At 44.4% G+C, this 27,684-nt stretch overlaps 1 protein-coding gene across 17 annotated transcripts in view; it reads left to right on the forward strand.

Moving 5' to 3' along the window:
- The window catches only part of LOC111596460 (smoothelin-like protein 1), a 47,484-nt gene that overhangs the window by 1,997 nt on the left and 17,803 nt on the right, over positions 1-27,684 (forward strand). For 4 of the 17 annotated variants that reach the window (XM_023310700.2, XM_023310699.2, XM_023310691.2 and 1 more), the window contains exons 2-8: positions 1,600-1,671; positions 11,769-12,150; positions 12,973-15,150; positions 15,289-15,669; positions 16,469-23,317; positions 23,377-23,859; positions 23,934-24,097. In XM_023310700.2, the coding sequence (XP_023166468.2) occupies positions 1,615-1,671; positions 11,769-12,150; positions 12,973-15,150; positions 15,289-15,669; positions 16,469-23,317; positions 23,377-23,859; positions 23,934-24,097 (10,494 nt within the window). In that variant the 5' untranslated portion in view covers positions 1,600-1,614. Of the gene's footprint in view, positions 1-1,599; positions 1,672-5,243; positions 5,572-11,768; positions 12,151-12,972; positions 15,151-15,288; positions 15,670-16,343; positions 16,438-16,468; positions 23,318-23,376; positions 23,860-23,933; positions 24,098-25,134; positions 25,819-25,984; positions 25,993-26,127; positions 26,202-27,684 lie in introns of those variants that run through there. The other 13 variants (XM_023310701.2, XM_023310692.2, XM_023310704.2 and 10 more) reach the window with 13 other exon arrangements.

Here is a 27,684-nt window from a genome sequence, read left to right on the forward strand (position 1 = left end):
AGTTGGCGCGCTGAGAACGTGCTTTGGATGTCAAATTGACGTTTGACCGAACATCGTGTTGATCTTAACCAAAATTGTGAAACCAAATGTGACGCGCTGGCGGTCGCCGCAGCAACTAAGCACAGCAGCAACAATTGAAGCAACAGCAACAGCAACAACAACAACAATAGCAACAGCAACAGCGCGTTGTCATTTGCCATGTTTCATTTTTAACCATTTACGGGGGAAATGTCACAACTTGTTTTGGGACTTGGGGACTTGGACTTGGTGGGGATCTGGTTCGCCTCGTCGCCAAGCTGGAGTGCAATAAAATAAAAACAAACACACACACACACACACACGCACACACAGCTGTATATATACATATATAAATCATGATAAATTGAAAATAATTTTAATGAATCTATGTACGTACGATTGAAGCTAAAGTATCTAGACTTGAGAAACCGCAGCAGCAGCAGCAGCAGCAGCAGCAGCAAATGAATCAAAATGAAAAATGCATTCGCATTTGTAGGCGCAACAAGTTACAGTAGCCGCAAGCAGCAGTTGATGGACTGGTAGATACCCTGTAGCTCTTATTTTGTTTTTAAATGGGAAATATATGTGCAAATATTTTTATTTTAAGCTTGAACTGAAAACTGCAAACTGATCAACTAGCAGATACCCTATATCTGTTTTTTTTTCTGTTTGTCAGCAATGTATGCATGTGAAGTTGACCGTAATACAAGTGCAAATTGGCTGAAAACTACAACTGATCGACTATCATATACCCTATAAATGCATTTTTTTTGCTTTTATAAGCACTATGTATGAGTCTAAACTATGTATGTGACTATAGTGCTAGAAAATTCGTGCAAGAGCTGCAACTGATCGACCAGCAGATACCCTGTGCTTGACTTTTAGGTTTATTTGTAATAAATATATGTTAGCTGACTTGAAATATATATTTGACTATGAAGCAAGCGAATTTCGGCTACAAAATTTAGCTGATTGACTAGCAGATACCCTGTGTTTAATTTTCATACAGGCTTATGAGCAATATATCTTCTAAAAGCTGAAACTATGTACTTGAGTACAAGCAAAATTTATTAAAAAACAGCAGCTGATGGACTAGCAAATACCCTAGGCTGATGGACTAAAAGATACTCTATATAAACATTGTTTGCTTAATATATCAGAAGATATTAATAAGCAAGAATTGTGCATTTGTGCAGTTGCATAAAACAATGACAGACTACAAGATACCCTAGAATTAGTTATCTAGAATATGTCATATGCCAGCCTCAGCACTTTTATTCATGCATTTCGGATGGCAATAAGTTTTAGTGAACTCATAAAAAAAGTGATCGACTTGCAGATACCCTATGATAGTTTTTCTTTAGTTTGACTCTGATATCTATATGAGAGCTCACAAGGTGTCACCAGGTGTTAATAGCAGATGAAGCAGCATCAAGCTGCAAACACGACGTTGAATCGTATCATACCCTGTTTATACCCTGTACTGGGCATGCAATTGCGAATTGCATCATCAGATGTCCGCCTTCAACAGACATTTTCAGTTTGCTCACATATTTTAATGGTTTTCTCCTTTTGTTTTAGCTTTTTTCGCTTGCCATGGAACTGGAATGCGATTTGGGTGCCATACAAAACGAGGAGTTGCTAAGGAAAATGGTAAGCGATGTGAAAGTAGAAGTATCGAAATCGCACACACACATATATCTGGAGACTTGCATGATATATGTGCATATATTAGGCTGGGGTACATGCATACACACATATATGTGAGTAGATATTTGTATTTAGGTCAGATCTGTTGCGTTGCTCTAACTGCAGCTGATGCCTTCTATGTGATTCTCAGTTCTTTTCTCTTATTGGGGGACCCGCTCAGCTCTCTAGCTGGACTCTAAGCCACCTGTTAGCAAGTTCATTGCCTCTCCATTGCTGTCTCCGTTGGATGCGTCAGTCATTGCCTTTAAAGTGCAGACAGCCAGAGACAGAGTGGAAGAGTTTCGAGAACTAGCTTTGGAGATTCACACACACAGACGAACGGATGACGAGCCCAGACACCAGGCACCCGGTTCAACCTGACCAAATTGGGTCATTTATGGGGTTGGCGTGGCCCGGCTCTCGCCTGATGTGTGGGCCGTCTAAGCCAACTCAGCGGGCCAATTATCGTTAAAAAGTCATTAAAAACTAAGTTTTTTTTCAAGCAAATCAATGGAAAATCGTTGATGACGTCGCCTCCAACATGGCCAAAATGATGTACGAGCAGCGACAATAGCAAAACATCTATATTAATAATAATAACAATAATAAATACGTAAAATCTACAAAAATAGCAGCAGACGTTAATCAGCCCACGCAGCGGCCGGCGTCGACGTCGACGTCGACGTTGACAGCGGCAGCAACAGCGACGACAACGTCTGAGTCGCGTTTTGTAGCTATCTTTTTCTGTCGCTGTGTCCCTCCCTCTCCCTCTTCCCCCCTCTCTCTCTCTTTCACGCTTTTGCTGACTGATAAAGCGACGATGACTCATCGCCACATGAATCAATTTCGTGCAGCATCTGAACTCGCCTGACCGCCACTTCAAGCCACAAATCCAGTTGGCCGCCAGGCTCCTTTGGCACGCATTGCGCTGATGACGCCACAGCTGTTGCTCAGCCGCAGCCTGTGTCGATGCCTGATGCCTGCTGCTCGGTCAGTCAGACAACATTAGCGAGTGGCAAGTTTTTTGTTCCCATACCCTGCAATTCCCATGGCAACTGCCCGCTGGTAGGGTATACTCTAAGGAACACTAAGAGTCCTGTATACTATATAGACATATATGTGTCTTATAGGCTGATCACATAAGTCCTGGAATACTGTCTGAAAGCGAGTGTATCGTGCCAGTCAGCTTAAAATGCAAGCTAAGCTAAGCATCGATAAATATCACATAATCGATAAATATGTATTGTTAATCATTTTGTGAGCCTAATAGCTAAACCAATACAATCGACTTGAAATTATCGATAAATATCAATACTCAAGTTATCGATCAGCTGAAAATTGATGGTCTTTTTTTGAAGTCATACATATATGATGGGCTGAACATATATGATTCATAACATACCTATATCAGTAACACTAATCGATAGATACCGATTTGCAATAGCCATCGCACCTTTTGTTATTTTGCATGTTATTAAGCTATATATTATTCAATCTATATCGATATTTATCGACTTGTCAAGGGTAATGCTTAGTCGCTCATGGAACCGTCTAGAATACTCTTGAGATTTATTTGTTGTTTATTTTTTGAGACATTTGCGCGTTGGCCGCTTTACAATTGCGCCAATCTCTCGGCCATGATTTGAAGCCAGTGCGTCGCGTGGGCCGCGGAGCTGACGCTGACGCTAACTGCATGAAAAATAAATCAGTAAGTCTGAGCCGCAATTGGCACATAGTGACACCCGCTATGGCCATCTGTCTGTTAGCCAGTTAGCCAGCCAAACTGCCTGCAACAGTTGCCACCAGTTCACATGGCACTTGGCCAAATGCAGCAACTGCAACAGCAGCAGCAACAGCAACAAGTGAACAGCAAAGAGAAAAACTTTATTACGTTGCTTTGCTCCATCTATTGGCTATTGCCATATTGTGAATCGTTTATCGTCTATCGGCTGCAAGTCTAGCCACGACGTCTGCGCAGCGTCTGCATGACTAACTTTTTTCTTTTTCTTTTTTGCTTCTCTTATTTTTGTTTTGTCTGCGCGCTATTTAGTCTGAGCTACGCTTTTTTGCCGCGTGGGGGCGTCTTTGAATGGTGAAGCTGGCGCAATTGGCAAAAGCAACCACAACAACAACAGCAATAATAATAATAAAAACACCTACAAAATATATATGTAAATGCCATTCGAGTGATTTATATTATTTTTGTGGATTGTTATATATTGTATATAGTACGACCTATAGTCATACCTCAGCGATTGATTGGTCAACTGTGCACTGGAACACGTTTGCCTTTTTTTACTTTACTTTTTGCCATTTTTGCACGATCGATTAGCCAAATCCCACTGGCAATATAATTATGGAGTTGCCTGTATGTGTATGTAAATTTGTTCTAACAGACATCGCATCATTAGCCAAAAACTGAACTGTAAACAGTTGAAGCAAATGTGTTTTGGGGATACATAGGCCGCACTTGAAATACCCTAGCCATGTATTAAGTTATTTGTTATGATTACCATACCTTGAATACCCTTACTTCCAGCTAATAAATTTTCCATTTAACTGGTAACTTAATATATATTTTCCTCAGTATTTTGTTATAAACACAGGCTGCAGTTATATTTATTACAGCTATAATGATAGCTTAAATCATCAATTATCATTTGTAAGCCAGTACTTCAATATAAACAATGCCAAAATTGTATATACTTACGTGTAGTTCGTAATTTGAAGCTTGAGTAACTTAGAAGTGCAAAAGCTTTACCAGAGTCGAGCTGCAATTAGTCACCATATGGACAAAAAAAATAAAACAATTCTACCTACTCTCCAATGCACCAGCTTTATACGGTAGTCAATGTAGCCCTACAAAATAAATAAACAAAAAAAAAAACCACAGCCGTTACATATTGCTGTAGTTGGTGTTGTTGTTATTGTATTTGGCTGTGCCAGAGCTTTAGCAAAAATTCTGTTGCTGCTGCTCGTCTTGTTCTTGTTGTTGTTGGCTGTATTTGAGCCGATGTTTTTGTTTTGTTTTTCGCTTTTTGTGTGTGTTACTTTACACACATAAAAAGGCAGCGCAGCTGACAGCGGCCGCTGCACTGATAGTGGGGGCAATTCAGACGCAAACGCACACAAGCCAAGACAGCAGCACACGCACCCACATGCACACAGACTATAAGCACGCATAGCACTCGATCGACGACGACGACGACGTCGTCGCTGTCATCTTCGCGGATTGTTGTTGTCGTATTCGGTCATATCTTTGTTGCTGACTGCGCTGCGCTGTCGTCATCGACTGCGCTGCTGCTGGCGCGGCTGCTGTCTAAGCTTCGGCCGGGTTGGCCGTCCACTTTACGCGGCTTTGATTCTGAATGGGCGAACTTCAGTCTGATTTTGGTGCTCGATCGATTGCAACGTGCCGACGCTCGGTTTTAAAAACAACGAAACTCAACCAACAACAAGGAGAAGAAGTAGAAGAAGCAGCAGCAGCAATTGTTTTTTTTTGTTTGTTTGTATATATGTATATGTATATAATATTGTTTTTGTTTTGGAGCAACATTTGATTATTTTTGCCAAACGAGCTTAAAGAACCAAAAGCCAAAAGCACGAAATATTAGCGAACGGCAGAAAGGATTAGTCACACCCATTATTACCCAAGTGTTTATACGTGTGTTTGCCGGTAAAAAAAAGAACTAAAAAATATAAATAACAATACAACGAACCCAACTCAACGAAGCAAAATTCGATATAAAACAGGGTGCAGAAGAGATTTCAGCGACCTTTTTTGGTTTTTTTTCTCTCTTACCTGCCACATATTTTGCGTTTGTCATCCGGAGGAGCCACAGTGATTAGTTCATCTATAGACAGGTAAATTTACTGCACACCCACACACACACATACGCATATATTGGCCAATAACTTTCACACTTTGAGGCAAGCTAAAATTCGAATTTTGTTTTTGCATAACAGTTAGTCAGCAACGGCAGCAGCGCAGCGTCCGTCGCTGCCGGCGTTAGTGTCAGCTATTTTTCATTTTTTTCTTTTGTTTTCTTCTTTTTTTTGTTTGCTTGTAAACAAACAAAAGCTTCTTATCAATAGAGCAGGAGCCCGAAAAGTAGATTAGAAATGCGAATTTACGAATATGAACGATCGTGTCATCATTTTTTTTTACATTTTATCAAGATTACCTATGTATACATACTTATTTATATATACATATATAGCTATTCTAATCTCAAAATGAATCTAATTACAGTGAAACCTGTTTAGCAGTCAACCCCGGGGCAGTTGGCCTCGCTTCGCTTTGATTTTCGATTTGCACTTAATTTGTTTAGCCCGAGGGATAATTTGATATATGTATATAAATATGGCACTTGCTTAATCAATGTAGAAACTTTGTCTTCGTACACCCACTCGGAAATTTTAGAGTGCATTCATTTGTTAAATTCTATTTCTAATTTCCGTCTCAATGTTTCCTTTCATTACTTTGTCGGTTCGTTTGCTTTTGCGGATCAATAGATCTATATTTTTTTGATTACTATTATTATTACTATCGAGCCAATGAGCCAGGTGATCGTGATATTGTAAAACAAATCTGAGGCTTGTCAGCTCTTCATAAATCGAGCGGCTTGTTTGTAGTTTTTATGATCTGAGCTGAACTGAAAACGAGTGTGGAAAACAGCATTGAACTATTTGTATATAGCTCATAATAAAGTATAAACTTAATTGTCAATAAAGTATATATGATACGAGGAGAACTGATCTGTATATTATGTTAATTTCGTTTTTTAACTGTATTAAAAATCATTTTATGAAATTAATTTTACAGATTTTGGTAGTACTTTTTCTTAAATTTAAAGATTTTTTATTTTTTTTTAATATATTATACGATTTTAATATTTAATACGATTTTTTGTTGAATGTTTTTTTGCCCTTTATTTTTATTTTTTCTAAAGTTTCAACTTTGAACTGTACAAAATATCTTTAAATTTGTTTTTAAATATAGATTTTCAATATTTTTCAAAATAGGTGAGCTATTTAAAAATATTTATTAAAATATTTCGAGCGCCTTGAACTGTTTTCCGCAATGTGGGAAACTTTCTATGAGGAGCTGCGCAGCTGGCGCTCAATAACGATAACGATAACAATGACATGTCATCGGCTTGTCAGTTGACAGCTCCATCAATCAACATGGGAAGAAAGAGTAGAAGGAGAAAAAAGAGATCTCCAATTGAAGATTTGCTTTAGACTTTGCATTGCATTTGGAGTATTTTGGGTAAATTGTAGTGTTTAATATGCGTGATGCGATGACGGCCTCGAAATAAAAAAAAAAACGCTCTAAATTTCAAGAACAGACGCCGCATGTGTAATTCACCTGGGCAATGTCAAAGTAGGCCCCTCACCCCCCTCTCTCTCTCTCTAGAAAGAAAGGTGAAAGAGAGAGATACGAAAAAAGCTGAAAATGAAAACAAACTGAACTCAGGTCTGAAATTGACTCGAGCACAAGTCCAAAGCAAATAATGACAAGAAAAAACAAATAGAAAATGTTCTAAAATACACTATTTATACGAACAGATACCCTGTAATATGTCTTGCTCAGTTTTTGTTGTCCTCTATTGTTCGATTCAGTCATTTGTTAGTTTTCGCTTTCCAAACTGGAGACATTTCGAGCATGTCTCACCTTTAAGATACCCTATAAACAGGCTATATGTGTCTGCTAACATATTTTGTTGTCTGTAAACCCTTGCATATTCATATATTCAATTAGTGTTTAGTTTTTGTTATGATTTCTATGTGCGCGCATGAGTCAACGTAGAGATGCCCTGTAAATAGTGCTTAAAGTTTTATTTTGTAGCTCCTTTGTGCTATTTTTGCAGCATTTTCCTATACATACATGATCTAAGAGATACCCCGTAAGCAGCCAATATGACCTTAAGCTTTGGTTTTGTGTATTTCCTATATAACCTTTCTATTATTTAATTATGATTAGTTTGTGCTTCGATAATTTTGCACAGCTATAGACGCGGCAATACCCTGTAAGCAGCCTAAACTTTAGCTGTTGCTTTCTGTAGACCCTTAAATAAATGTTCACGAATTTTTTTATTTACACTTTGAAGGCTTTGACACTTTGAATATATTTATATAGTACATCGAGGTGTATGTATTGGATCTATTGTAAAATTCACAATGAAGCACAGAGATTTAAGCGTATGCAATATATGGACTTTGTATACCCCTTTACTAGCACACTACGTTTACAGGGTATATTTAAAAACATGCGCAGTTTTAAATAGTTTCAATTTCGGTTGCCGCTTCGCAGGTGCTAAAAAGTAAAAAAAAAATTGCAAAAAAAAGTAGAAACGTCAGCGTCGCAGTCGGTGGCGACGCCGCTGCCAGCAGGTTGAGCATGAAAATGACACAATTCGCTCTAAGCGGCGAATTGGCGACAGCTGGCGAATCGCAGCTAGGCAAATCGCGATGCTCGCCTCGCAATTGGTTCTCGCCCACTTGGATATGCATGCAACCGAATTGAATTGAAATGAAATTGAAATGAAATTGAAATTGTTATAAATAACAACTGACGCCAAGAACAAAACAAAAAAAGCAAACACAGAGAGAAACACGATCAATTAAGAGGGCAGTGCAAAACGGTTTCCTCATCGAATTGAACTGATTGTCAATGTCAAATGTCAGCAAATTGCCAAATGTGCGACGCCAGATGGCGTGCTCTGGTGCATGTCGTTGGCAACAGGTGTCGCTGCACTTGCTACTTGGATTTATCCAAGTGCAACTTGGGCGCTGGCTTATCGTTTGACATTCTTGGCTTACGCTTCTGATAACTTGAAAGCTGATTGCGGATTTATCGTATGGGAAATGCGAAATGAGTTCTGGGCCAGTCTTTTCGATTGAGTGGGCAGATAAGTGAGTAAAATTACCAACGATAACAAGCAGCACGAAATATATGTTGACCGATGGCAACATGAAATGCAGCCTGTAAAATGTTTACGAATATAGCAACGAAGGAATAAGCATTAAGAGTGAGATAGGGAGGAAGAGAGAGAGAGAGAGAGAGCTGCACAGAGTTAGCCAATTTTTTTATTTCCCATTCAATTGAAATCCATTCGCTGTCTGCTGCTCCTCCTGCCCCTCTGCTGCATTGCATCCTCTTTCGTTAACGTGAAATCGTTCGCTTCCTTTGCGCTGAGTGCGCGCTGTCTTCTGTTGTGGGTTATATGTTCGTGTCTAGCGGCATTTGACTCAATTAAATTTTAATCAATTTTAATTGCAATAGCAAAAAGATTTTTGTTTTCATTTTCGTTTTCAATTTCTTGTTTTATTTTTGGCAACAACAATTATAGTGCATAGACGAAATACACAAAATATTGGCGACCTCCAAAGCTGACACGACAGCTAACAAAAAATTAAAAAAATTATAATAAAACAAAAAAATAATAATTTATCAGCATTCGCAGCGAACTCGCATCAGCCAAATCTCGCACACGTCACGTCATCGGACGCAGCAGCAGTTGGCGGCTGCGCAGTCGACGTTGCCATCGCCGTCAACAGGTTGCCGCTGGCAGCGACGAGGTACGGTGACGGCGACGGCGACGCGACGGTGACGGCGACGGCGAATTCAACTGGTTATCACAAGCCGCTTTTTAGAAATTACGTCACCTGGCAAATGTCGCTTGACGGCAAAGCGGCGTTTCAAGATGCTGACGTCGCCGTCGCCGTCGGCGTCGACGTCAACATTGACTGAAGCTGAGCCATTGCCACGCGAACAGTTGTTCCTGGGCGAAAAGTTTTCGCCCTGAAAGCTTTTGACGACCTTTTCGCCTTGGTCAGTGCATTTTAGAGTTTCAGTTTTGGCAAAATTGAAACTTAATTTTATTTTATTTATTTATTTTGTTGAGTGAAAGTTGCGATTTCTCTAGCTCCTTTTGGAGCTGGGACCGCAATCAAAGTTCGAATCTCATATTTCTTGATATAGAGTTTTATAAATTAGGCAACAGCTTTGTCGCTTATCATGTCTGCCTGTCAACTTTGACAGTTAGTTTTAACTGCTTCTGACAGTTAGTTTGGTTTATTAGCATTTGATTACAGCTCATCACGAAAGTTCATTTGAAATTTATTTTGTGCATGTCAAAACTAATATGTGCCTGTCAAAATCTAACAACTGCTTTTAACTAAGTGCTAATTAACATGTTCACAGTTAAATTTGATGAATAACTTTGAAACCCATTTTTGTATGCATGCATACAACATTAGCAGTTAGTTTAACTAGCATTTAAATAGTTAAAAGTAGCTATTAATAGGACTTTACGAAGCTTTTTGTCATGGCATTGCCAGCCACCAATTGGTGGGCTCTCAAGCCACTGGAAAGGCTTAACTATTTCTGATACTGATATATATATGTATACTTGGCAGGCAGTTTAACCAAGAGTTAAATTCTTTCTTGAATATTGTTTTTTTTTATATAGTCTATAGATGTTTCAACCGGAAGTCTGGAATTTGAAGTTGTTTTAATACTGATGCATACAGATGCTATAGATATATATATATATATATATATATATATATATATATATATATTTACGTATATACATAAAATATATATATTCATTCAACATTCAAAACACTTAAAATTTATTGGAAACAGATAAAAAAAACTGAAGCAATTAACTCAAAGTTGGGGCTCAAAGACTGAACAATTATGGGAAAAATGCAAAGCAAAATAAATTGTCTTTAGTATATATACAAGTTGTACATATTTAGTGTTATATATGGTATATGGCTTTACGAAGCATTCGAATTGATAATATATTCAAGCTCATTCGTTTTATACATTTTCACTGGAGATAAATGATATGACAACTTTGATTTATGATGTTTATAGTCAGCTGTATATAGCTATATATGGATATATCTATATATATATATACATATATATTTATATATAAGTTTGATTTGAGTAGTTCTTTAATCTACAAAATACTTTTTGCTATAAGCATCTAAATTTAAAACAGTTAACAAAGCATTTGTTATTGTTGCTCTCTATTGTTGTTAATTTTGGCATATTTTCCGCTTTCGATTGTGTTGAGGTGGTTTGGTTTGTTTGGTGGGTGATATCACCGGGCACCACCAACACCACCAGCAGCAGCAGCAAAACCTTTTGCGAGTTTTGTTTGCGAATGTTCGAGCTGAGCAAATCCGTCGATTTTAATTAACGTGCAAACAATAATCATAATAATGACAATGATAATCATAATAATAATGAAAAATGAATAATGAATGAAAATATATATATGGAAATTAGAAATCTGTTGACAAACTGTGAATTTCTGGCGGTTGCACGCATATGCAGTCGACTGCACCACCAAGCAGCCAAAGCAGCACAATTTGTATACCCTGTAGCTAGTGACAAGCGGGGTGCTTGAATGCTGCACCACCTTGAAGCATCACCTATATGAGATAGAATACTTTCAGCTGAACTGAGCTATGTATGTCTTTTTATCATAGATTGTAGAACGATCCTAACTATTCTAACTCAAGAACTACTCAAATAAACATCATAAAATCTGGGCTATAGCTGACTTATTAGATAAATCTTTAAAGAATATATATATATTGATCATATAAATAAGCAATGTTGAGTTATATATAGTCTATAGACTGTAGATCTTATGACTTGAGAACCTTTTAGGAATCAATCAAGCAAATTATTGTTAAATTTCTTAATGTGGGCAAATGAAATGTTGTTACACATAAACTAAACTATATATATATATATATATATTTATATATATCTGTATATGAATGTGAGTCAGTTGGCTTGAAGTCAGGTTTTTATTTTATGTGCGCCAGCTAATTGGCGTTCGAGACGAGGCGTCAAACGCGTCCATAAAAGGCGCAGCTTCGCCTCAATGTGAACGGCGCGTGGGCCACAGCGAGCCGGTTCAATTAGCCCAAGGACGTGTTGCTCTATACTCTACACTCTCTCTCTCTATCTCTCCCTCTTTCTTTCTATATATATATATACTCTATATATGCTCGATTTCTTGCAGTGGCAGCAATCGGAGGATAGCGAACGCAAGAGGCAAATCCGTTCGCATCTTTATAAGCTGCGCGAATTGCGTTTGAGAAATCTTTATAGACACGAACCGGACAATCTAACGTTTGCGATGTCGGAACCGAACGGTAATACTCTATCTGGCTATGCTGGCAAGGATCCGTTGGCCACCAGCCATGGCGATGCGCTGCTCGATCAGAACTTTCAGAGTCTCAAGTCGAAGGAGGTGCGCGATTCGATGAGTCCAACGCATGAGCTCAAATTCCACTCGATGAGTCTCACCCAACCGAATAGCACCGGCTGGGATGTTCAGACCTCGTCGGAGGTGAGCCCCGATGGTCGTGCCTATCGCACCGAAACTCTGGCCAAAACCGATGGTAAGCTAAAGCACACACAATTTTCATGAACTGTCGATCGAGTTATACCCTGTACCCAGTGTAAATTGTTTTGGACTGAGATCTAGGCATATCCGATTCCATAGAGCAGAGAGAGATTGGCATCGATAGCTTTCGATAAATAAAATTCAATAGTCACTGCATATTCGCCTAACTAGCTTGAAAAGATCTAAATATTTGTTATTCTAATTTTCGATAAATATCGATCAATATGGATAGCTATCAAAGCGAAGTCAAAAAAGTCTTAAAAGCTTTATAAAGTTAGCTGTTTTAAAAATTATTAAATGTTAAGATAACATTTATTTTTCGATAATTATCGATAAGTATCGATTATTATGCGGTGTCTATAGAGGAACTTATGCAGTGTTTTTTAAGACTAAGATTTTAAAAAGATCAGCCAAAAGAATTATACTCTTTTTCCGATAATTGTCGATAATTATCGATACACAGCCAACTCTTCTTTGTGCATATGCCATAAATTTTCAGAGACTTAGCAATGCTAAATTTGAAGAATAAAAGAAAAGAAGTTTTAATTACAGGGTATATCGGGCCAATTTAACACTAGCGTATACCTAATATATTTATTAATATATTTATCGATATTCATAGCAAATTCAAGATGTGTATGTAGTTGGGTACAGGGTATCGGCTAGTCGTTAACTCTCGACTTCTAACTTCAATGTGTTTAACTCTGTGTGTAACTCCTACTCTGTTTGTTTGTATGTCTCTGTGCCGTGATCAACCACCCAAATGTCCACTGACACAAAAACTCACCCAACCCACCACGATCCACTCATGCGATAGGTGTTGAGAAGCTGAATGGTGGCGGCATTGCCGAGTTCAAGGGTCGCAACGAGCAGCGCTCGAGCGCCTCGCATCAGGGCGACGATAAGAACTACGTGAAGCAGGCGGCAGAGAGCTCCAATACGCATCTGCAGGAGAAGGTGGTCTTTGGCGATGAGAGCAACGGTGGCCGTACCGAAATGAAAATGAGCTCCACGTCATCCTCGTCGACGTCCAAGTTTGTCTCCTCCTCAACGGTTGAGTATGGCGACGATGAAGTCGCTCAGCCGCGCTATCTGCTGGACAATCAGAGCACAAATCGCCAGCAGCGTGAGCCGATGGAGCCACGGGAGCAGCGCGAAGTGCGCGAGCAGCGCGATCGTGAGGAGCAGCGTGTGCAGGAGCAACGTTTCCAGGAGCATAGACTGCACCAGCAACAGCAGCAGCAACAACAGCAGGAGCTGAAGGAGGAGCGTTTCTCCGAGAGCCGTGAGCAATCGAAGAGCACGCGCAACGTGGAGACACAGCAGCATTATGAGGAGAACAAGCGCTATGTGGATATGGATAAGGCATCGCCGGAATACCAACGACATGTGCAGCACCTGATGTCACAGCCAGGTGAGATCATCTCCAATACGGTTGAGTATCCCAAGCCCAATGTCAAAATGATTACCACGGTCAAGCGGCTGCCCGACGGCACAATTGTCAAGAACAAGCGCTACGAAACCGAGCAGGTGTCCCCCACTGCGGACACAGTACGCCAGGCGCAGATCCAGACCCAGACCCAGACCCAGACCCAGACCCAAACCCATAATCAGTCGCAACTGAACAATCAGCGACGCGTACAGGAGACTCGCGATGTGGTGGACAATGCTGAGCCGCTGGTACGTCGTCCCTCCGAGACGGCCGAGGAGCTTGTCAAACAGGAGAGCTATTCGACTGTAAAGAAATCCAGTCGCCGCTACTCCACTGAGACCACATCGGAGACCGTGCAGGAGTACGACGATCGTGCACCGCAACAGCCCGGCCGTCCGGACGGTCTGCCGTCCGCAAGGTCAACGAAACCGATACAGGAGTTCCCAAACCACCGTCCCAGCACGCCGAATCGTCAGCCTTCGAGCGACTTCTCGACACACGGCTTCCCATCGGTGCGCGGCAACAAGCCCACGCAAGAGTTTCCCGGCCAGCGACCCACAACCGAGGAGTATGTGGTGGTAAAGTCTGAGAAGAGTCGCAACGTTAAGCAGACCAGCAGCACCACCTCGCAGCGCACCGTCGAAACGGAATACGAGCCCAGCTGGGAGCAGCCACAGAGTCCCAGGCGTCCGACCAACGCTGAGGATTTTAGCACACATGGCTTCCCCTCGGTGCGCTCGGATCAACCGGATGCTGAGCTGCCGTCTAGCCCGAGTCGCCGACCGGAGCGCATCATTGAAACGCAGGTGGAGCGCGAGCGTCGTCCGCAGCAGCTGAATGCTAGTCCGCGTCGCACACAGGATTATGGCAGTCAGACAAAGTCACCGACTCGCAAGCCCAACGCTGGCACACGCACACCCACTCGCAGCACCACTGAGACCACGACCACCACCAACACAGTGACGCGTCGCCAGCTGCAGAAGGAGCGCGAGGTGGATGCAGCACATCGTGCATTTGCCGCCTCCTTGCGCAGCAGCTCGCCGGCCGAAAGCGTTGGCTCGACGGGCTCCCATCATCATGGGCATCCGCATACACGTCGTGACAGTGGCCAGACGCCGGAGCCACATCCGCAGCGTCAAACGCCGCGCTGGAGCGTCTCGTCGAGCGGCACCAGTCGACGTGCCGGACGCGAAGGCTCACACGATAGCCATGCGCCGTCCGAGTCGAGTCGCATTAGCTCCACCACAGTCACACGACATGTGGGCGTGCCCAAGACAATTGCCAAGACAACTGTAAACAAGCAGCAGCAGCAGCAGCAGCAAACTGTCGTCAAGACACGCAGTGTGCAGGGCTCTAATGAAACGATTGATCTAACGCCGCAGCGCTTGCCCAAATCTCCGACAACGAAATCAACAACAACGACAACAACAACCACAACAACAACGATTGGCAATAAGCCAGCTGGCACACCAACAAAGCCAGCAACACCAACAACTCCAACAGCTCCAGCAGCTCCAGCAGCTGCAACAACTGTTCCAGCTAGCGAGCCGTCCGCTGTGTCAGGTACGAATTAGACCAACAAAAAAAGAAAAAAAAAAAAAGAATATATATATATATACACACACACAACACACACACACACATACATACATAATATCTATTATTTTCGGAAATATCTATGTATATGAATGTATCCTTCAGATAACCAATCACAGTATACGTATGCTACTACTAAGCCAGCCGATATATTCTCTTTGCCACCTACCAATCCTACAACACCTACTATTAACAACAACAACAACAACAACAACAACGAAACTACAACAACAACAACAACCACAACACTAACAACCAAGAACAACCAGTACAAACCCTCTACCGATGAATTGTTAACAAAAACCAAGCTGAGCTCAAATGAGGCAACAACAACCACAGCAACAACAGCGCCAACAAGCAGCGCCGTGCACGAACCACCCTGTGTGCGTCGCAATTACTACAAGCTGGGCCCAGCCGATACGACAAACGAAACAGCAGAACAAGCGGCCAACATAGCCAAGGCGGTAACAAGTACTGAAACCGTTGGTAAGGCCTAAAAAAAAAAAAAACAAGCAAAGCAAACATTCAAAATCCAAAATCAAAAACCAAAAAAAAAAACGAAAAGAAAACAAACAGCAAAACACACAAAACAACAACAAACAACAAAAACGTGCAACTTTTCTTCTGCTCCAACACATCATTTTAATATAAAACTGTCTTAACTACACACGATAAATATATATATATATATATATCTCTATATACTATATACTATCTATTTTTTTTTTTTGGAACTTTGCTAATAAAAAATTTTTAAAACATAAAAAAACACAAAAAAAAAAACAAAAATTGCGAATGTGCTATGTTCTATGTTCTGGAAATACACACACACACACACACACACACTGCCACAACTACACACACACTTAGCAGTATTTTTGGGTGGGTTAGCCAAACTAACGGTAATACTAAAACTCCTAGACTTCTCTTACTTCTGTTGGGGCTCCCCGAGCATATTAACTACATATAAGATACGCCTGATACGCCTGCCTGACCTAACACGCCTGCTCGCCCGCCTCAATTGCCACGCCTGCCTAATACCGTAGCGCTATTAACCTACTACCACCCACTAGAAAAGTCAGGAAAACTCCAAGTTGATATCTGCTGTAGCTGTTGTTGTAGTCGTCACTAACAACCTCTGTCTCTCTAAAATAACGTAGAGTTTTGCGCACAATATCACCCACGCACACGAACTCAACTGGTCGTTGAGCGTGGCACGTTTTAGCTTGTATGCCTATATGACTCCAAAGAAAAAAAAAACAACCACAAACCCCCCAATTCCCAGCAGCAGCCATGCCAAGCAAGCGAAGCCCCTATGCAGCCAGACCCAGCATCCCGGATGATGATGACGCCGATGACGACGATGATGTGCCAACTGTGGCTAGGCGTAGCTCCAAGTCGCCAGGCAACGAACGACGTCCACTGCAGCGAGAGACCACATTTGAGACGGATGTGGAGCGTGCCTATTCGCCGGAACGCCTCACTCGCATCGACGATCAAATTGTTATCGATGAGAGCAGCTTGGAGGTCAGGCAGCGCCCAATGAAAGGTAGCGATAAGCCCAGGGAGATACCGGCCACGTTTCCGTCGAGGCCCAAAGAATCGCCTCGTCAGAGTCCCGAGAAACAGTTGCCCTCGAAAATGAAGCAGGCGCCGCGCGCCCTTAGCCCCGAGAAGCAACCAGCTACTCGGCCACGTTCGGTTAGTCCCGAAAAGCAGCTGCCCAAAGAACCGCAGCCTCAGAGCTCTGGCACCCAGCTGCCAGCTTCATTACCGTCTAAGCCAACGTCTCGCCCCACTAGCCCCGAAAAGCAAATGCCAAGTGGTGTTCCTGCTGCTAGACCCAAAGACTCGACGCGTTCGAGTCCCGACAATCAATTACCCTCTGCGGTGGCAAGGGACTCGCGTCCCGACCATCAGTTACCAGAAACTGTACATAAGGAGTCTCCTCGTCAGAGTCCAAAGGAAACACCTCGCTTCGGTAGCCCCGAAAAGCCTAAAGGCAATGAGCCCACTGACAAGTCGCGTCAATCTCCTGATAGACAATTGCCCGGCTCAGCTCCACTTAAGCCGCAGCCCAGTAATGGAAAACCGACCCCCGACGTTACGCAGCAACCCACACAGTTCCTAGAGAATGAGTTCTTCCGAAGCACTGTGACCCAACGAGTTACCAATACAACGAAAAATTTAAATGACGAATTTATAACAAACGAACGTCAACACCAACCGCACAAGCCAGAGAGTAAGCCAGCGGAAAACCCTGAGCCAAGGCCCCAAGACAAAGATATGATCGATAGACCTAGCTATAAACCAGCTACGCGGGACTCTCCCGAAAGACCTGATGGGGGCTTCATCTCAAAGAGTCCCGAGCCGGAGGAAGACCAGAAGCCCACCTACCGCAAGAAGGGCCTGACTCGTCGTGAGACCTTTGAAGATCGTTGTCGCAAGATCTTGGGCATGGAAGAGGATGGTGACACGCAGGGCAACTTCGTGCCAAAGCCCGACGTTGATGATGATGATGATGATGGCACAGACGAACAGGAAACAGAAACCGTCGTCAAGAAGACAGAGACTTTTGAGTTCAAGATCGAAGACTGTCCCGATGATGATGATGAAGATGACAAGCCCAGGCGTGTCCCTGAAACATATGTCATACGCCCCCAGCCTGTCATCAAGGTCGAGGAGCCGTTATCAGAGCCCGAGACACTGAATATCACAGAGACTGAGAGAACAGAAACCGTGATTAGCACTGAGAAGAATATCGGCAAGCAGAAACCTAAGCCTGTGGATGTAGACGCACCACGTACGACCGGAGGCCATAAGCCAAAGGATGTGATCGAGCCTGTTGGACAGCCAGACCATAAGAAGCCGCAGAGCTCAAGTCCTAAAGATGATGCTGAGTTCATTGACGTGGAGGAAGAGACTACTACAATAACAACGAAGCGTTCATCGAAGTCTCCCAAAGGTCCACTGCCCAAGGAGGAGGTAGAGACACGTCCAAAGGGTGGCAAACAGCCCAAGGATGAAAAACCACAACGTCCATCATCGACCAGAGTCTCCAAGGACGAGACAGAGCTTATAAACATAGATGAAGAGACAACAACAATCGAGACAAAGCATTCAACCAAGTCTCGCAAAGCGCCTTTGCCTCGCTCAGAGGACGAGGAAGAGCCAAAAGCGAAAGCTGGTAAACAGCCTAAGCCACGTCCTACACCAGGTAGAAGGCCCAAGGATGATGCCGAGTACATAAATGTAGAGCAAGAAACGACTACAGTCACAACTCGTCAAGAGCCTTTGCCTGATACAGAGGACGAGGATGAGCCACGTCCAAGAGTCAAGGACGATGCGGAGTTGATCAATTTCGAAGAAGAAACAACAACTATCACAACGAAGCGTAGTTCAAAGACACCCACTGCCAAGACTCGGTCTCCCACACGTAAAGAGCCCCTGCCTTATCCAGAGGATAACCAGCCGAAGACTAAGGCACCCACAGATGAATTTAAGCCACGTTCGACACCAACTTATTATTCCAAGGACGTTGACTTCATCAAAGTAAGCGATGATACGACCATAATTATGACTAAGCGTCCTGTCAAGTCAACATCGCCCACTCGTCGAGAGTATTCGCCCTATCCAGATGATACACCTGCCACTAAGCAGCCAACGGCTGACAGGAAATCACAGCCCACAGCTGGTAAGACGTATAGGGATGACGGCTCTCCAAGACGACCCAAGGATGACAAAGAGCCGCGCTCTGCGGCCGGCAAACAGCCCAAGCAACCCAAGGATGATGCAGAGTATATAAGTGAAAAGACAACTGTGGTGATAACAAAACGTCCTTCCCAGTCGCCATCACCCACACGCAAGGAGCCTTTGCCACAAACGGAGACAAAGCATTTTGTGACCGAAAAGATTATCGATTGCAATGGCAAAGCTGTCTTGGAGAAGATCAGCAAAGCTCAACGACCCACTGGACCCGCTGCGGGACCCAAGACCAAGAAGCAACCCTACGATAGCGAGCCAGAGGAAGCAAAGCCGAAGCAGCCCGACTCCAGGAAATCCTCGACCACTAAAATCGAAACAGAGCGACGCAATTCGCGCACCACTAAGACCAGCACCACTAGCACCACCAACAAACCGGCCGTGAAGGAAGCCCAGCCCAAGGCTGTCAAGAGTCCACGGAAGGAGTCGCTACCAAGCCGCGAGTCTGCCAAGCGAGACAGCCTGGTGGAGGAAACACGCACCACAACAAGCACAACTATTCGCAAGGATAGAAAGCCCAGTGATGCCAACAGCTCGCCAAGTATTAAGGATCGTTTACGTTCATCGCCACGCAAACAGAAACCCCAAGCGGACGACGTGGACGGAGAGTCCTCCTCGCCGGATACGAGCCCCACGCGTATTCCCAGCGAGCGTCGTCGCTCGAGCAACATTTCAGTGCACACTGAGATCATCATAGATCATGCAGCGCCCAAGACGCCGTCACCCAAAACCGAGCGCAAAGTGACGCCCAAAGTTGTGGCAAGTCCAATACGCAAGCTGCCGGTGACGGAGCGCAAGGAATCGGCGCCAGTGCCGCGCGTTACGCGCCGCGACAAGGACAAGGTGACTCGCTCCACTAGCGAGAACGTGATTAAGGTGGTCAATGGCAAGCCTAAGCCGACGCAGCCGGAGATGAGCAGCCTGAATCCAAGCTCCGCTCAGAGACCTAACAACGATCGTAATCGTCCCAGCAAATGCTTCACCACACGCACCATCAATCTCAGCGAGCAGTTGATCAACAGCGAGGACATGGAGAATGTCATAATCGATATACAGCATGCGAAGAGCTCCAGGGAACCATCGCCGGATCGCATTGTGCCGACTCCGGTGCCTGCTGAGCTGGAGACGGGCAAGCCGCGTTATCCGGATACTGTTCAGGAGCCGGACGATGAGCCGCGCAAGAAACCGATCGTCACCAACATACCCATCTTTGAGGAGGAAGCCAATGCCTATGTGGGCTGCCAGATATCCGAGTTGCGTAATCCGAACGGCATCGAGGCGGACATCCACGACAATCCCACTGTGGAGGCGCCAAAAAGTCTCGACTATACAACCAGCAATCCAAGTAATGGACAGCCTGGCATCGACGTGGACGAATGCCTACTGAGTGTGCACGAGAAGGTGTCAAAGTTCACGCACACCGCCGAGCAGGTGAAACAGCCCAAAACCTCGACTCCCTTTAGCCGGCAGTTCGATGAGCATGCCAAGGTCTCGGCCAGCGATGAATGTTTGCTGAGCATTGATGAGAAGGTTGATCGCTTTCTGAAGACGGCCGAGAACATAACCAAACAGCCATTGACCACGCCCACGCGCGAGATTGAACGCCCCAACTTTGAGGACATCGATGAGGAGCTGCGTCAGGACGACTGCACGTTGAGCGTTTCGCAGAAGGTGCACAAGTTCATTGATACCGCCGAGAAGTTGGCGCCGAGTGCACCACAAAAGTCGCCTCGGCTGGTGGCTAACATCGAGCGTCACATCTCACGCCAGAGCGAGCCGGAACTCGATCAGGAATCGGAGCCGGAGCAGCCCTCAGATGCGGAGCCAGAGGAGCCGTTGGAGTCGAACGATGAGCTATTGCCGATGTCAAAGCATCATACCACAGCCATTGAGCTGAAGCGCCAAAAGGACATTCTCAGTCGTCCCTCTGTCTTCAATCAACGTAAGCCAGCCACGCCCAACGGCAACAGCAAACCACGCGGCACGTCAAGTCCAAGCACAACGCTCATAGCGGAGGAGCGTAGATCGTATCGCAGTCAGAATGCTCCAACCTCGAGTCCGGGCGCACGTTCACCAACACGCAGCACCGCTGCACCACGCAAGCCCTCATTGGAGCAACCACGTGGTAAGCCCAGCGACACAGAGCGTAGCACCACCAGCACCACCAAGCGAAGGGAGCATATAACGCAGCAGCAGTGGGTGATCAGTGATGTGGATGTGGATGTAGAAGAGGTGGGCCCCGCCCCGGCTACCCACAGCACCAGTCCACAGCCGACAACGGCAGGCAGACGCCCAACTACCAGCAGCACCACTAACATAACGAAGCCAACTCCACGCAGTTCCACTACACCCCGCAAACCGTCGTTGGAGTCGCCGCGCAACAAGCCTAACAGCGATTATCCTAAGGAGACAGAGACAGGCACACGTCGCACCACCAGCACCACTAGCACCAGAACCACTACCAAGCGCGGCGAGCAGTGGTTGCATAGCGACCTGGATGTGGATGTCGAAGAATACGAGCCAGTCAGTCCCAAAGCAACATCACCAGGCAGACGCACCACCCCTAACACCAGCACCACCAACATAACGAAGCCAACTCCGCGCAGCTCTACTGCACCACGCAAGCCTTCATTGGAGTCGCCGCGCAACAAGCCGAACAGCGATTATCCCAAGGAAACGGAGACAGGCACACGTCGCACCACCAGCACCACTAGCACCAGAACCACTACCAAACGTGGCGAGCAGTGGTTGCATAGCGACTTGGATGTGGATGTCGAAGAATACGAGCCGATCAGTCCACAGGCAGGATCGCCAAGCAGGCGCACCACCACGACCACGACAAAGACAACCACACGCAACACTGCTGCACCACGCAAGCCCTCGCCTGAGTTGCCGCGCTCCAAGCCAAGCCCTACCAATGATTACACTACAGAGACCGAGACAGATACGCGTTGCACCACCAGCACCACCAAGCGTGGTGAAGAGTGGTTGCCGAGTGATGTGGATGAACTCAACCACAGTCCCAGGCATAGCCACAGTGGCAGTCCACGTCAAATGTCGCCACAACGACGCACCGCCACCACCACCAAGCCCGACAGCACCACCAATTCGAAATCCACCGTAGTTAAAGCGAGCACTGAGCACAGCACCACCAAGCATACAACAACAACAACAAATCGAACACATAGTCCAACTAACCAAGCTCCCCTTGCCAGCTCCCCTGACACTGAACCACACGTTGAACCACTTTTAGACCGCAGCCGTCCCAGCCATCAAACATCGCCCGGACGCACCGTCGCCTCACGTCGCAACATCTTTGAGAAGCATTCCCCCAGCCCCACCAATACCAGCGCTACGGAGCCCAGCGGACGTCGCCCCTCCTACATGGATCACACGAAGAGCTCCCTGGAGCACATTCGTCGCGATTCGCTGGAGATAAATAAGACGCATTACTCCCGTAAGTCCTCAGTGGAGGATGAGACAATGCTCGAGCCGCGCAATCCAAATGCGGCCGTTAAATTTGATGTGCCCAAACGCAGCTCACGGCCCGAGGTGGTGCGCACCAGCAACTCCGAGGAGCTGGAAATTGAGGAGATCTTTGACCTGCAGACGCTGGAGCAGCTGCTGGAGACGGTGAGCAGCTATGAGCTGCGTCGACGTATACGCGCCCAGATACGTTTGATTAAGAAGAACATGATCAATGCGAACGGCAGCAGCAGCACCACCACCACCACAACCACTATAACTACCAAGAGCAGGCAGCCAGAGCAGCTGCTGCCCAGAAGTCAAAGCTCGACGCCCAGTCGCAGCCCAATGCCCGTGCGACGCCTGCCGGAGCAACCACGCGAACGTAGCCAGAGTCCGGAGCTGAAGAGCAACACCACCACCAGCACCACAACCACAAGTCGTCGTACCGAGCAGTTGGACAGTGGCAAGCCACCGGTGAAACCGCGTGAGCGCAGTGCAAGCCCTGCTCAAACGCGTCGTCGCAGCCCGACGGGCAAGTCCACAACCACAACTACAACCACCACGCGCACCACCAAGCAAGGTAAACTCAATCCGAACGAGAAGCCAAGCCCCATTTGGGCAGATCGTAGCAAGGTGCTGCGAGCCTCTGGCTCTGCCTCACCCACGCCACGGAAGGGCTCCAACACGAGCACCACCAGCAGCAGCAGCAGAATGATGCGCAGCAGCAACACCACCAGTAGCAGCACCACCACAACCAGCAGCAGCAGCAAGCGACGTGAGGAGGACTCGATCACGTCCAGCTATGGCGTCGGCCCAACCGATGAGAATGGGCTGCCCCTCTTTGGCATTAGGGCGCTCAAGAAGAAGACACAGCCGCCGATGGAGCCATGTGAGACAAAGCAAGGTAAGCAATTGAGTGGTTCAGTGGTGCCATAACAATACTGAGCCGCTCTCATTCCACAGAAGTCACAGGCTATGTCATCGAGGAGCAGTTCTATTCGGACGACAAGTCGCCGCCACGTCATGAACGCAAGGAGCTCATCTATTCGAGCAATCCCGATGAGTTGGTAACGCTACAGCAGCAGCTGGACACCAGCCAGTCGAATGGACAGACCAAGCTGGAGCGCGAGGTGAAGCTCATCGATATGCAGGGCATGCCCGCAGCCATAGCGGCGCCGGAGGGCAATCGACGGGGCTCGATCAAGGAGCTAAGCGAACGTTTCATACAAAAGGAGTCGTTGCTGGCCGACGAGGAGACCGAGGACAGCGAATCGAATGATGTGTGCAGCGTCATCGAGCTGGAGGCACCACAGATGCGTCAGCATCAAACCAGCAGCACCACACGCACCAGCTCCAGCACACGCTCCTTTCTCAATACCAGCGGCGAGGAGCGAGCTGTGAGCAGCGTCGATGATGTCCTCGAACGCATGCGCAATGCCGACAATGGTGAGTGCTCCAGCAAATGATTTATCTAGTTTCAAATGTCTGACCAGCTCTGCCTCCTCTCCATCTTCACGCAGTGGTGGAACCGGGCGACAGCGCTGAGGACAGCGAGGCACGTGCTCTGCTTAACAAATTCCTTGGCGCGAGCGTCATCATGCAGGGCGTCGAGACCATGTTGCCGGCGGGTCAGCGACAGCAACAGCTGTCGAGGGGCAATATCAACAGCAACAGCAGCCAAGCGGTAAGTGCTCAACCACCACACCCTCTCAATGGGGGCAAGCAATGCTAATCTGTTGCTAGTCTAGACTACAAAATACCCTGTATTTATTTCTTTCTATAAAATGTGGGTAGACGTTTAGCCTCAAGTATGAATGAGGTCAGTGAGCTACCGATCTAGACTAGGAAATACCCTGTATTACACATAGTCTAGGCTATCAAATACCCTGTATACAATTTTTTTACAAAATATATGAAACTTACTTTGTGGCTTTGCGTCAAATGAGAATCAACTCTAGTCTATACTCTAAGATACCCTGTATTGGTTAAGTCTTGCCTATGAAATACCCTATTTACACATTTGGATTATAAAAGTTACTTTAAATGAGGACATAAAGCTAAGCAGCTGATATTCTGTACTATTAAATACCCTGTATTGCTTATAGTGTAGACTTGAAAATACTCTGTATTTATTTTTTTCTATAAAATGCGAGTAAATTACATAGACGTTTAGCCTCAAATATGAATGAGGTCAGTGAGCTGTCAATCTAGACTATCATATATCCTTATTACACATAGTCTAGACTATAAAATACCCTGTATACAATTTTTGTTAACAAGATATATGAAACTTACTTTGAGAATCAACTCTAGTCTAGGCTCTCAGATACCCTATATTGGTTAAGTCTTGCCTATGAAATACCCTATTTGCACTTTTGTTATTTTATAGTTTCGCCTTAAATAAAAATGAGGACATGAAGCTAAGCAGCTGATATGCTGAAATATTAAATAGCCTGGGTCGACTTGAAAATACCCTGTATTTCATATCAATATCAATACCTGTATTTCATTTTTTACAACATTTATGAAACCTACTGCACTTATAAACTGTATCATTGATAGTTTTTTTTTAATATTTAATGCTCTTTAGTTCCAATTAACAGAAAATATGTGCTTAACATTACATCAAATGAGATTTCCACTAGGTAAATAATTTCCATCTAGAGTTCAATGTCCTCTCACTAACACAACTGCCCAACTGAAATTGCTAATTAATCACAGGGTATGCCCAAAAGCTCAGTTGAGCCCTTTTTGATGGACAGCCGCAAAACGAAGAATGAAAAGAAAGAAGAATAAAAGCGAAAAAATAAAATAACCACCAAATGTGCAGGCCCGCGGCCCACGGCCTACGACCCACGGCCCACGTGTGCGATCAGCCATTGTCTATGCGCGCTCGCTCTCGCTCTTCCTCCTGCCGCTCTTCGCTCATTCGCCGTTAGCTTTAGCGCTCAGCGCTATGCGCGCGCGCTCTCACGCTCTGTCGCTCTCTTTCAGCCTCTCTCTTTCTCTCGCTCTGTGTAAGTGTGTGTGTGTGTATTGCTGTTGCTGCCACTCTCTTTTAGTGCCGTGTGCCGCGTGCGTGATGTGATGCGCACTTCTGGCCAGGAACGGGAATCAGCCGTCGCTTTGGCCATTGCCATCAACGCTGCCAGCGTCGCTGCCAACGTCGCCGTCAACAGCTGCCATCGTCATCGTCTGTTGGCCATTTCAGTACAAACTCAGAGGCGGCATCGATCACTTGTGCGACTTGTGTTCCCGATCACAAAAAAAAGCAAAACACCACGACGAGACCAGACGAGACGAGACGACGTGACAGCGAAGCCGACACACATAGACGAGGCGTGAGGAGCGAGGCTAGAGAACACAAAATTCTCAAAGTGCAAAAAAAAACCAAAAAAAAAAAAATCAAATTAATGCAAGCAAATCAATAGTAAAACAAAAAATAAGAGAAGCAGCAAGACGCAACCAAAGAAGGCAACAAAAGACAAGTTTTGTTGTTGTTGTTGTTGTTGTTGTTGTTGTTATTTATGAATCTTCTGCAACTAGCTCTTCCTCTTGCTCAGCAACTCGTTGTGTGCAGTTGAGTTTTTTTTCTGTTTTTTTTCAAACGCCGTTGTTGTTTTTATTACGACTATTATTATTATTATTATTGCTATTGTTGTTGTTGTACTGCGGTGAACGGTTGCAGTCGAAACGCGAGTGTTTAACCAACTTTGGTCAAAGCGGCTAAACGACGAAGAAGCAGCAGCAAAGGCAGCAGCAGTGGCAGCGGCAGCAGCAAACAGCGCGTAAGTGTGAAAGGGTCTGGGGTAGGAGGAAGGAACAAGTGCAGGAGTGAGAGAGACAGAGGATGTCTTAGGCTTAGCGGGATTCATTGGAATTTGCAGCTGTTTAAAAAAATAGAACATTTTTAAAAATATGAAAAAAAATGTTTAAGAAAATATTTAAAACAAATATATAAAAATAACTAGAAAAAAATATTAACAAATTAAATGTAGATACAAATTTAAAAAAAAAATTGAAAACGGAAAATTCTGAAATAGAAAAGTGAGAAAATAAAAGAAAAATTTAAAAAAAAAATGAACGAAAATTTGGAAGCAAAATTTAGTTAACAAGAATATAAAAATAAAAAATTGAAAAAGAGTGAATTTTATTTTTATTTAATTTTCTATATTTTTCTAAGCTTTTTTCATATTTTTTCATTTTTCATTGCTTTTTTAACTATTTTTTTTTTGTATATTTTTCTATTTTTTTTTTTCAATTATTTTTAGTGCGCATAATTTGAGGCAAGAATTTGCTGTCACGACACCTCAAAATGCACCTGAAAAGCAAAATGTGAACGACAAGCGTTGTCTATATTAATAAGCACACACACACACATGAGTGTATATACATAAGTATATATATATAGACAGCTAGAGATACTGCTAGAAAGCCAAAAGCCATGCATTTGCCCAGCCTGACAAAGTGACAAAAAAAAAAAAAATTAAAAAAAGAATAAACACAGAATAAAACAAGACAAACTAAATAAAAATAAAAATAAATAAATAAATTTCAAAGCAAAGGCAGGTGGAGCTGTACGGGGGGTGTGCCGGGGCAAGGGGAAGCTGCATGAATGAGAGCGCAAGCGTACGGAATATTTCGACAAAAATAGCGCAACGATGGCACTATTTATACGGACGGAACGCTGTCTCTTTTGTTGGAGCGCCCAGTGGCCAGATACAGATGCAGATACAGTCAAAGATACAGCTACACAAATTCGAGATAGAGCTAAAGATACACACAGCCACGGCAGATACATAGATACAGCTACAAATGGACTGTGCACATTGCACTGTGCGTGCCGCTGTGGCCTGTTTTTTATTTTCTGTTCAACTTGTGCACCAAATACCATCCGTGCTTTATATGTAGAGTGCACCACGAGCCTAACTGAATGCCTGACGTAGCCACAAAGTATCTGAGAGCAGGAGATAATCTGCAAACTACGCTGAGCATATAGAGATACAAAGTATCTGCAAAGGCAACAGCATACAAGTATCTACAAGCTAGTTGAAAAGTATCTTCTGTACATTAAAAAGATACAAAGTATCTGCAAGTTGTGCTAACCTGTTCTCATATAGATTGCATAAATAAAAGTATCTTAATAGCTGCATGTATCTACAAGTTAGTCAAAATTATATTTTATATGTATAAGATACAAAGTATGTGTATCTACAAAGCATCTTCTAACTACTACTCAATAAGATACAAAGTATCTCAATGTATCTGCAC

The sequence above is a fragment of the Drosophila hydei genome, unplaced genomic scaffold (assembly GCF_003285905.1).
Source record: "Drosophila hydei strain 15085-1641.00,03,60 unplaced genomic scaffold, DhydRS2 tig00000237-arrow-arrow-pilon, whole genome shotgun sequence".
Taxonomy (NCBI): Eukaryota; Metazoa; Arthropoda; class Insecta; order Diptera; family Drosophilidae; genus Drosophila; species Drosophila hydei.